Genomic DNA, 12066 nt, shown 5'->3' on the forward strand with positions numbered 1-12066 from the left:
CATTTAGTACTCCATGCATGTGTCCGAAAATTCGATATGACGGATACTGCGCAAACTATTTTGGGAACTAAAGGCAGCCTGATTCCTTCTAGCCGGTACTTGATTGGTAGGTAGGTTAGGATTTGCCATACCTCATAACAGAAGGACTAAGGGAGTGAAATCTCATTGGTCTGTCAAGACTAAGATATTTGCCCATCCTATGAAATTGAGCCAGATGTGGTAGGCTGGCAATACATCAGCATCAATCTCAGCATGTGTTCGTGTCATCAAGAAAACAAAAGCTGGTTGTTCAAAAAGTGAAAAGATAAACAAAAGAAAAAAACAGCCCGTCTGTGGCATCGCACTTAGAACTGGTGCCCTATGGACCGTCAGATCACGTCTCATCTGATCCTGACCGTCCAGAGATACGTGGAAGGTCTCCTACCCACCATCTCCATTCCAACTCGTATTGCAATTTGCAAGTGGCCATTTGCCCACTTCACCGCTTCCCCTTTCTCGTTCACCTTCCCCGCTCTCCTCCGCTACCTCCCGCGGCTCCCGCGCCCGCCATCCGCCGCCGGCGCCGGGGAGCTCGCTGTGGAGGCGGGGACCGCCTCGAGGGTAGCGCAGTAGGCCGAGATCCGGGAAGCTGTGGCGGCGTCCCTAACTGCCTCGGCGGCTCGCTCGCCGTGTCCCTCATCGAGGCGCAGTTTGAGCCACTCTTTTTGCTGCCACTGCAACTCGGCCGGGCGGAGCTCAGATCTGATCCAAAATAATCTGCATCCAGGTGCAGCCACTCCTCGTCGGCCATGGATTTCATGAAGGTTTTCGATCAGACTGTGCGTGAGATGTAAGTTCATGCCCTGACTATGATGTCATTGTTCTGTCAGATTCTGAGAGTTATGATTATTGGATTCGATTCCGTGAGATCCTGATCTGTTTGTTGCGTATGTGTTCGTGCAGCAAGAGGGAGGTCAATTTGAAGGTGCTCAAGGTCCCCGAGATTGAGCAGAAGGTCGGTTCCCGCCCCGACCCAGATCTTAGCATTGTTTCTCTGTAAAAATCCGCCCTTTTAACGTAATATTACCGCGGCTTTTTTATTGCTTCATCGTGTAGTTTGGACGCGTTCTCTGTGTGACTCCATCACTCCATTATGTTATTTCAATAGTTTGTGTATAGAGATTTTCAATGGATGAGTTTACATTGCCAAAATAATTATGGATTGTTACTTTGTTAGCTCAGCAGAATTTAAGGTGTATTTGGTATTTTAAGTGCTCTGTTGTACCTGACCCACCCCCTTGCCTGCACACTTGAAAATATGCCATCGTGGCAATAGATTATCATAGATATGTGATTACTTGTTTTAATTATAAAAATTATAATAATTGTTTTACAACATAATTTCCTGTGGAGTAACCCATATAATTTTCCTTGCTATGTTAAAAAAACAGGTACTTGATGCAACAAGTGATGAACCGTGGGGCCCCCATGGAAGTGCGCTTTCAGAGCTTGCACACGCTACAAAGAAGTTGTAAGTTATTGCCCCTTATGCTGTGTTTTCTCTATTATTGCTTATTATTGATGCTCAAACGATGCTTCTAAATTCTGCAGCGCTGAATGCCAGATGGTAATGAATGTCTTATGGACTAGGCTTGGTGAGAGAGGCGCAAATTGGCGTCATGTGTATAAGGTTATTGCTTCTTCATGACTATTCTATGATATTATCACTTTCAGAAAGTGCTGGGTCTTTATTCTATAGTTTCCACAATGGCCATACTGAACACTATGGGGAAAAACTTGGACTCTCTGCATTTTTTTCAATATTTTTGTTCTCTAAGAGAAGAATTTATGTCCAGGCCTTGACAATTATCGAGTACTTGATAGCCAACGGTTCTGAGAGGGCAGTTGATGATATTCTTGATCATTATTCTAAGATCTCGGTATGCCTAATTCTGTGCTTTTATTATACTCTCATTTGTTTGATTTTGAATGCAACTAAACATTTTCTTTTATGTGTTGTTTCATTAAGGTTCTTTCAAGCTTCGAGTATGTGGAGCCTAATGGAAAAGATGCTGGGATAAATGTGAGGAAGAAAGTAGAAACTATTGTTGGCATCCTAAATGACAAGGAGAGAATAAAGGCTGTGAGAGACAAGGCGTCCAGCAACCGTGACAAGTAAGTCCTCTTGGGAAATTGTTGGGTGTTTGTTCTCACGTTTTGGTTCTGTACTCATCTATAAGACTCACATATTTGTTGTGGCTATAAGGTACATTGGACTATCATCGACAGGGATAACATATAAGTCAAGCTCACCCTCATTTGGTAGTAACTACAGTTCAGGCGAACGTTATGGCAGTTTCAGTGGCACAAGGGAAGCCGACTCATTTGGCGACAGTTACAGGGACAAAGATCCTGTTAAAACGTCCACAAGTAAAACTGGCAGCCAGAAATCTGGCAGTAAGTCGAGAAAGGATGCAAAGCCTGATAGAAGGTAATTCTAAGTTACTTTAGGCATTTAGCATATTCTTCATGCACCAAGTAATGGCTGCTGGTTTTCAAAACTGTATTGATGTAGCCACTGGGATAGGTTGTGGGTTGTAGTTTTGCTGCTTGCTAGACATATCAATGAGATCCAAGCAGTGTTTTAAAGGAGACAAGGCGACCCAAGGCAAGCTGGGTACGCCTGGACACCTAGGTGACGCCTAGGCGACAAGGCATGCCTAGGCGTCGCCTTTAGAACTATGGATCCAAGGTGAAATGAAACTTATTATTGTTTGAAAGTACAAATCATTGTCACAAAAGCATAGCCATTGTTGTGAACCATGTTGTTGAACATGACAAGTTCAGTTATTCATGTCTGGACATTTATAGTTTTATCCATAGACTTACTCTGTATTGTTATACTTTTTGCTCCATGGTTAATGTTGGTTTGTCTGGATTACAGTTCACCCAGCTCCTTGAAGCCTCCATCTAATACAAACAACAGTGAGGAAGACTTCGATGACTTTGATCCCCGCGGATCAAATGGTAAAATCTTTTACCTATTTGGTGGTTATACTACTTCATCACTAGGAATGCCTATTGAATCCTATGGCTATAGTATTGAATGCATGTTCAAGTTTCAGTAAAAAAGCTAAGTATGACTGTAGTAATAAGTGAACAGTTTTTTGCCTTTATTGACCCTTGTCAAAAGTGCCAGATTTTTTTTATTTGTACGGCAATTTTTTCAAAATTAACTGAGGCAGGGATATGGTCAGTTGGCTATTTGTGATTTTACGATAACCTGCACAAATGCTGGCTATTCATCAAGTCGAGAAAGAAAAACAAAGTTCAGGGGCGATTACATGAGTCCAGGGGTTCTCCATGCCACCTAGGGCCATTTTTGCTTAGGATGTATACTTTAGAAATAAATTTATATGACATAAAAAACAGCAACTATGGCACTGAAATGTTCCTTGGTGGCTCTCTACGCAAAAATGTCTGTGGATTGGTATTTCTTCAATAGGATCTATGTGCAATTCTAAATGCTGTTTGTTTTTGTCTATAGGCAAAGCTGCTGCTAAATCAACCGAGGTGGATCTGTTTGGCCCAAACTTAATGGACGATTTCATTGATGCATCTGCAGCAACAGACAGTGCCGTTGAACCACAGGTCGATCTGTTTGCTGATGCAGATTTCCAGTCAGCAACCACAAGTACAGAGACAACTGCAAATATAGATGTCCAGGTTCGTTTGTCCATATGTTAAGACTTCTGTATACATGAAAAAATATCTAATGCTCATCATACATTCCTATAATCTGGATTACATGGAAGAGGATGAATACAGTTAAAATTATGCTGCACTGCTGTAGTGTCCCAATGTATATTTTTTAGCTTATCATGTAGTTCTGCAATCCTCTTATGATACACGGTGTTCATAATAGAAATTACTGCAGGGTAATGTTGACCTGTTTGCGGAAAAGACATCTCTTGCTGCAGCATTCCCACCACAGACTGGGTTTATTCCACCACCAAGTTCCGGGGTATCTTCCGAAGTAAATACTTCCATATCCAAGAACGCGGCTCCTGAACCTTTTGATCCTTTTGGTGCTATTCCATTGAACAGTTTTGATGGATCTGACCCATTTGGTGGCTTCAGCTCTACTGGTTCGTCTGCCATACCACCACCCACACACAGTTCTACTGGAAATATCAGTACATCAGGCCAGAACCTTCAGGCTGCATCCGACTTTGGTGCCTTTGTATCGAACAATGAAGAAGCAGCTAAAGATCCATTTGATCTTTCTTCGACTGTCAATGTCAGAAAAACGCCTTTGGCAGCTCCCAAAACCGACGTATCTGATTTTGGTGCGTTTGTATCTAGCAACGAGGAAGCAGCCAAGGACCCTTTTGATCTTTCTTCGAGTAGCAACCTTGGAAGGACAGACCAAACACCTTTGGCAGCTCCCAATCCTAGTGCAAAGAAAGAAAATTTTCAGGTGAAGTCTGGCATATGGGCAGACTCCTTGAGCCGAGGATTGATTGATCTGAACATTACTGCACGTATGTTCCTTGTTTCTGTTTCCCTGTTTCATCTATCGAGTTGATATAAATATGCATCTCAGAAATGTTGATGATTTTCATTGTTTCTGCCAAACTGCAGCGAAGAAGGTGAACCTAGCGGACATTGGCATCGTCGGTGGCCTTGGTGACGGGTCTGATGAGAAGGCCATGCCCTCTTGGACCATGGGCACGACATCTGGCCTAGGAATGGGTATCCCACCATCTACACAAGCTGGTGGCATCGAGAGCTTAGCGAACTACAACAAGCATCAATTTGGCTTCAAATGAGCCTTGAGCCTCTCGTACAGGAAGACCTCTATCATCCGCAGTTTCCTCCTCTGCTGGCCTGCCCCTTCAATATATGGCTATTGATTTAATTTCCTTGTGTCCGTTCTTTGGTGACTTCGCCACACTACATTTTGTACCAACCAATCTTGCCGCCCTGTTTTGTCACGCCTGTATGTGGTATCTCCCGTGTTTGTGGGTGTGATATTTATTGGGTTTGCGGGTTAAGCATCCAACTCCCCGATCACAGCCTGTTTGAGTTCGATTATTCGTCCGGTTGCTGTGCAGCATGTGTAAATCCTGTGGCTTCCCTCTGTACTCTGTATAACCACAGTATGACAGTACCATCTTGCAATGCTTGAGGGTTTTTTTATTCAATAATAAGAGAATCTGTGCCCTTGGTGATGTTGACCCGTGACTGATGCCGTTTGGCGCTGGTAGATGCGATGTGGCCATGTGAATGCGATTCAGGTCGTTTAAGTGAATCGGTAGATGTAATCTAAAAAAGAAAAAACTTACCTGGGGGGTGAGACCGCACCCAGAGGTAGAATGATCTTCTCACAGCAGGTCAAGAAAACTTCCGAACCCCTGCCCCACCCGTACACGGGGGCCCGTCGCCTTGTGAGTTTGGCCGGACTCCGCAGTGCTTTGGATGTGGGACAAGCAAGGGAGTTTTTTTAACCCCAGAGCTGAAATTCGCCCCCGAGGGGGATCGAACCCAGGACCTCTGGGAGTGCCTCCAGCGATGCTACCACTACGATAGCAAGCCTTTGGCGTAATCTCAAAAAAGAATCGGTGGAGGTTTGAGAATCAGGCTTGATGGCAACATGGTCTGTAAATGGAGCCATCAGGCATCAGCAGGTTGCAGAGCTGCGGTGCCCGGAGGCCACTGGACTCGTCAGGAAAGTGACGCTCCAGGAACGCCAAAACAGCTGGTTCGCCGAATCTTTCCTCGCAGCATTCTTAGCTCGTGCAGTTTATGCCCCCACATTGATCGAAAACAATGCTGCATCGTACGAAGATGCTAGAATCTACCGGTGATAGTGTTCGTTCTTTAAGCACCGGTCTCGGCTAATCATCTGCGACGCCGACTGGCGCTTGGAGGTTGGGACGAAGGCCGATCCGTGGATCCAACAACGAGACGGGGCGGGGCGGCGGGTCAGCGAGCGAGCGGGTCGCACGGCGGCTCGCGGCCACAGCTGGCGCGAATATTCCAGCGACATCTGCGCGCGCCAGACATCTCCGGCGCCGGATCCCCCGCTCGCCCCGGGTCCCACCCCGAGGCCGCCGCGGCGCCCTCCCCGCGCTGCCGTGTGCGCCACCGCCGGAATATTCCGCGCGGCCTGTGCTGCGCGCTCGCGCAACCACAGCTGGACTCGTTCCGTTCCGTTCGGTTCCCACGCAGAGATTTTTTTTTTGAAAGTAGCCACGCAGAGATTCGAAGCCGACGTGATCTCCAATCCCCCCCCCCCCCCCCCCGCGCGCGCCCTGGATTGGTCATTTGGTTGGACCCTCTTGAACGAATCTGAATGCTACTTTTTTGTTTTACTGATGATGAGTGCCGCCGTGTTCTTGCACGATGAAGCTGCTGTCCTAGTGACAGTATTTGAAAAGGTAGGATCACAACGGATTTTTTTTCCTTCTTCGTTTTCTTGAAATCCATGAGTCCCATTTTTTTCTGTACTTGTGTGTACGTGCCACCAACAGCCGCCTTGGCGTCTGAGGGAGCGGCGGCCAGGTGGCTCCCCGGGGTTGGAGGAGGGCGCTGCCGAGATGCCCGTCCGTTTCGTTTCGTTTGGTTCCATGCGCCGCTGCGTTGCGTTGCACCACCCCCACCCCCACCAGCTAGCTGCTGCTGCCCAAGTCGTCCTAGATTCCTCACACACATGATGCCCTCCTCCTTGTCCGCCACTGTTAGAAATCTAGACAATTTTCGGTATATTTTAATTTCAAAATTAGATGTATAAACTAGCAATATTTCTATGACTTTAAGGAGTAAAAGAAAGAAAACATGTGAACATGTTTATACTTATCACACATATAAGCATAAACAATATAAATAACCAAAGTTTTAGGGAGTACCCTAAAGCGGGGCCGTTGCCGGAGGCATTGGCTGCGCTGTTACCAACTGGAGTAGACATCTACTCGGTTGGCCTCAGTCGAAGTAGTCGAACTAAATCGGTGCAGGAAGATGTTCGCAGTGCAGTCCCACGAACGGTCACCAAGATGTAGTCGACGTAGTCGTTCGGCCACCAGAATGTAGTCGACGTAGTTGTTCGGCTCGTCCACCAGGAAGTAGTCGTACAATCGGGCAAAGCCTTAGTATTTTTGAGCAGTCACGCTAAAGCGTTACCCAAAAACCTGATTGCCCGCCTATCCCGTGCAGGATCTCAAGGCGAGCAAGGTTTCGGAGGCCTGCTCACGCTAATTCTGTGCGCGCAGAGATTAGCGTTGGGGAACTCAGTTGTTGCAACTGGAGAGGGAGAAGAGAGGAGCCGAGTTGCCTCAGTGCTCTGGTGCAGGATGGATGAGGGGCATGGCACTCCTTATATAGTGACTCAGGTGCTCAGGTTCGTTGAACCTGGACACCATCAGAGTCATTTAGGTGATGCGGTTATGGCCATTAATTACAGATTTAATTGCACGTTTAATCGCACGATTAATTGCTGTCAACGGCAAAATAGCCATCACATCACACCGCGCCACGCCGCGCCGCGCCGCGCCGCACCGCACCGCACCGCCCGTCCGGCCGACCGCGCCGCGCCTCGCCTCGGCCTCGGCCTCGGCCACGGCCACGGCCACGGCCACGGCCCGGCCCGGCCCGGCCCGGCGAGGCGAGCGAGCGCGCGCGCGCGTGTGGTTCACCGTCCTCCTCTTACCGGCTTCACAAGTGGTGTACAAGAAGTCCACCTTTTAAGTCGGTTGAGATCCTCCTCAATTCCCGGTACGGAATTAAACATTGATTCCCTAGCATTAATAGTGGGCTTTAAATTCTTTTATTGCTTTAGAATAAATGGGCCAAGCCCATTACTCCAACAATCCCCACCAAGAAATTCAAGCCACACTAGAAATACCCTCATTCTCTCTTTGATATACCAGTATTCGACAGAGACTGTTAAGTTGAACTTCCATCTAGGACAAAGGCTACACTTATTCACAACTGTGCAATGGACTATGCCTTGAATTGCCAGTTTTGTGCAAACAAGTTTGACCAGAGCCCTACACTGGTACTAGGCTGCAAAAGCATCCCCGCGATTTGGAGCTTATAAGTCATACTCCAGGCCCTTCATGAGTTTCTAGAGAATACCCAATTCTCATAGACCATGACCAGTGGTCAAACTCATATAGGTGTGTTCCTTTCAGATGTTCTGTAGGACAACATCTTTGTTTCAAGAAAACAACTCATTTGTTTAAAAGAAACCACCTGGCACACATTAAGGTATAGACCAACCTGCCATACAGATTAGAAGAGAAATGCACCTTATACACGGAATGAGCCCTTTTCACAAAGGTTCTCTTCTCACAGTCAGACTTTAGTTTTGTTTCACCATCCTAATTCACGGGATCTCCGATCACATAGGACAGGTTTCCACTATAGAATGACTCACGTGGGTCTCAAGCCCAATTCCATAGATGCATTGTCTATCACATTTCGTGAAAGACCCTTTGTAAACTGATCTGCCAGATTTTTAGCCGTCTGAACATAGTCCAGGGCTATAACTCCGGAGTTTCTCAATTTTCTGACAGATTTCAACCGCCTTTTCACATGTCTAGATGACTTCATGTTATCCTTTGAACTATTCACCTTGACAATTACCGTTTGATTGTCACAGTTCATTAGGATTGCCGGTAACGGTTTTTCAACTATCGGCAAGTCCATAAGGAGCTCACGAAGCCACTCAGCCTCAACAGTGGCGGTATCTAATGCTGTGAGTTCTGCTTCCATAGTTGACCTCGTTAAGATGGTCTGCTTGCAAGACTTCCAGGAAACAGCTCCACCACCAAGTGTAAACACATATCCACTTGTGGCCTTTATCTCATCAGCATCAGAAATCCAATTTGAATCACTATACCCTTCTAGTACCCTTGGGTACCCGGTGTAGTGAATTCCATAGTTCATTGTCCCCTTCAGATAGCGCATTACTCTTTCAAGACCCTTCCAATGATCATCTCCCGGGTTTGAAACAAACCGGCTCAGTTTGCTTACAGCAAACGAGATATCAGGTCTTGTAGCGCTCGCTAAATACATTAATGAACCAATGATCTGAGAATATCTCAGCTGATCTCGCATTATCCTTTTGTTCTTTCTAAGAATTAAACTGGCATCATATGGTGTTGAGACAGGTTTATAGTCACTATAACCAAAGCGACTTAACACCTTCTCCACATAGTGAGACTGTGTAAGAATCACCCCACCATTGATCTCTTTTACCAGCTTTATATTAAGGATAACATCAGCTTCTCCCAGATCCTTCATCTCAAAATTTTGAGATAAAAACTCTTTGACTTCCTTAATCACATTAAGGCTAGTGCCAAAGATCAGTATGTCATCCACATACAAGCACAAAATCACTCCTTCAGCCCCACCATAGCGATAGTACACACATCTGTCAGCTTCGTTCACAACAAAGCCGGCAGAGGTCAAAGTTCTATCAAACTTTTCATGCCACTGCTTAGGCGCTTGCTTGAGACCATATAAAGATTTTAACAACTTACAAACCATTCCTTCTTGACCCTTTGATACAAACCCATCCGGCTGATCCATATAGATCTCCTCTTCTAACTCTCCATTGAGGAAAGCCGTCTTAACGTCCATCTGATGAACGAGAAGACCATAAGAGGCTGCCAAGGAAAGTAACACTCGAATTGTGGTCAATCGGGCAACTGGTGAATAAGTGTCAAAGAAATCTTCTCCTTCTTTTTGTGTATAACCCTTGGCCACAAGCCTAGCCTTGTACTTTTCAATAGTACCATCTGGCCTAAGCTTTTTCTTGAACACCCACTTGCATCCAACCGGTTTACATCCATAAGGACGTTCAACGACCTCCCAGGTTCCATTAGACATAATAGAATCCATCTCACTCCTTACTGCTTCCTTCCAATAGTCAGCATCAGGAGATAAATATGCCTCTTCAATGGTTCTGGGTGTATCATCTATGAGGTATACAATGAAATCATCACCAAAAGACTTTACAGTCCTTTGTCTCTTGCTCTTTCTCGGAGCATCATTGTTATCCTCCTCAGAATTTTCTACAAGTGTATGTTCATTGTGTTCTATCGGCTCAGCAGAGCCATCATCCTTGATGAACTCTTGCCTAGATGAACTTGTTTCATCTCTCATGGGAAAAATGTTTTCAAAAAATGTAGCATCTCTGGACTCCATTATAGTACCAACATGCATGTCAGGTACTCCAGATTTCACTATTAAAAATCTATATCCAACGCTGTGAATAGCATAACCTAGAAAGATACAATCCACAGTTTTAGGTCCAAGCTTACGTTTCTTGGTTATTGGCACACTCACTTTTGCCAAACAACCCCATGTACGTAAGTATGACAGTGTTGGCCTTTTCTTCTCCCATTCCTCGAAAGGAGTTATCTCTTTATTCTTTGTAGGAACACGGTTTAGGACATGACATGCAGTCAATATAGCCTCACCCCACCATTCCTTGGAAAGTCCCGCTGTATCTAACATGGCGTTAACCAAATCCGTTAGAGTGCGGTTCTTTCTTTCGGCAACCCCATTTGACTGAGGTGAATAGGGAGGCGTCCTCTCATAAATAATACCATGTTCCTCGCAAAATAAAGTGAATAAATTTGAGAAATACTCGCCACCACGATCTGACCTAACTCTTTTGATCTTTCTCTCAAGTTGGTTTTCTACTTCAGCTTTATAGATTTTAAAGTAGTGTAAAGCTTCATCTTTTGACTTCAACAAATAGATGTAACAAAATCTAGTACTATCATCAATCAAAGTCATGAAATATTTTTTACCACCTTTTGTCAACACTCCATTCATTTCGCACAAATCGGAATGAATTAATTCTAAGGGTGCCAAGCTCCTTGCCTCCGCGGTCTTATGAGGCTTACGAGTTTGTTTTGATTCAACACATACATGACACTTAGAATTTTTGACAAAAGTGAACTTTGGAATTAAGCTCAAATTAGCTAAGCACATCATACAACCAAAATTAACGTGACAAAGCCTCGAATGCCAAACATTTGTTTCATCAACGTTAATAACATTGTATGCAATTTTATTACAAACATCTGACAAAGAAAGACGGAACAAACCTCCGCTTTCATAACCTTTTCCAACAAAAGTACCAAACTTAGACAAGATACATTTATTGGACTCAAAGACTAATTTGAAACCATCTCTACACAGTAGAGAGCCGCTGACTAAATTCTTCTTGATGGTGGGGACATGCTGCACGTTCTTCAGCTGCACGGTCTTCCCCGAAGTAAACTTCAGATTTACCGTACCAACACCAAGAACACGCGCATGTGATCCGTTCCCCATCAGCAAGGAGGAAGTCCCGCCGGTCTGGTAAGAAGAGAACAAAGAAGCATCAGCACAAACATGAATATTAGCACCAGTATCAACCCACCACTCGGGTGAACCAAAGACTGAAAGAACAGTAGGTAATAAATTACCGTACCCCGAAGTTCCTCCAGGCTCGCTAATAACCATGTTGGCGGAGTTGTTGCCTTTGCGGTTCGGACACTTTGCAGCAAAGTGATCCGTACTAGCGCACACATAGCAAGCTCCCGTCTTCTTCTTCTTCTTAAAAGTGGTTGTCTTCTTAGTCTTTGGATGGTTCTGCGGTGGCTTTTTCTTGTTCTTGTTGGAGTTGTTCTTCTGAACAAGATTGGCACTTGAAGCACCAACAACTCCTTTCCCACGTATGTCCTTTGCTCTCGCCTTCTCCTCAACATCAAGAGTCCCTATGAGTCCATCTATTGTGAACTCCTGTCTCTTATGTTTTAGAGAAGTAGCAAAGTCCCTCCAAGAAGGTGGCAGCTTAGAGATTATACCTCCAGCCACAAACTTATTGGGTAACACACATGGGGACTCTTTGCTGCAATTTTTGAGATCTTTTGCCAGAGTATGTATTTCATGAGCCTGTTCCACTACAGAACGGTCTTCGACCATCCTGTACTCAAGGAACTGCTCCATGATATACAACTCACTCCCGGCGTCAGATACTCCATATTGAGCCTCAAGAGCATCCCACAAAGCTTTGCCAGTTGGCAG

At 45.3% G+C, this 12066-nt stretch overlaps 1 protein-coding gene across 1 annotated transcript; it reads left to right on the forward strand.

Annotated features, from left to right (window-relative positions):
- The first annotated feature begins 450 nt into the window (after positions 1-450).
- Positions 451-5213, forward strand: LOC120681539 (clathrin interactor EPSIN 1-like). The gene is made up of 11 exons (XM_039963055.1): positions 451-829; positions 943-994; positions 1431-1510; positions 1591-1669; positions 1836-1919; positions 2009-2154; positions 2246-2470; positions 2924-3006; positions 3527-3705; positions 3917-4523; positions 4624-5213. The coding sequence occupies exons 1-11, from the start codon at positions 789-791 to the stop codon at positions 4809-4811; spliced, it is 1764 nt and encodes a 587-aa protein (XP_039818989.1). The 5' UTR covers positions 451-788; the 3' UTR covers positions 4812-5213.
- The last annotated feature ends 6853 nt before the right edge of the window (positions 5214-12066 follow it).

The sequence above is a fragment of the Panicum virgatum genome, chromosome 7N (genome assembly GCF_016808335.1).
Source record: "Panicum virgatum strain AP13 chromosome 7N, P.virgatum_v5, whole genome shotgun sequence".
In the NCBI taxonomy this organism is placed as follows: Eukaryota; Viridiplantae; Streptophyta; class Magnoliopsida; order Poales; family Poaceae; genus Panicum; species Panicum virgatum.

What these genes read in the sequence shown, in the direction of transcription:
- LOC120681539 (XM_039963055.1), top strand. Translation starts at nt 789, where the DNA reads ATGGATTTCATGAAGGTTTTCGATCAGACTGTGCGTGAGAT. An exon ending in TGATCCCCGCGGATCAAATG is followed by an intron (nt 3,007 to 3,526) that starts GTAAAATCTTTT and finishes TTTTGTCTATAG; the next exon opens with GCAAAGCTGCTGCTAAATCA. An exon ending in TGATCTGAACATTACTGCAC is followed by an intron (nt 4,524 to 4,623) that starts GTATGTTCCTTG and finishes GCCAAACTGCAG; the next exon opens with CGAAGAAGGTGAACCTAGCG.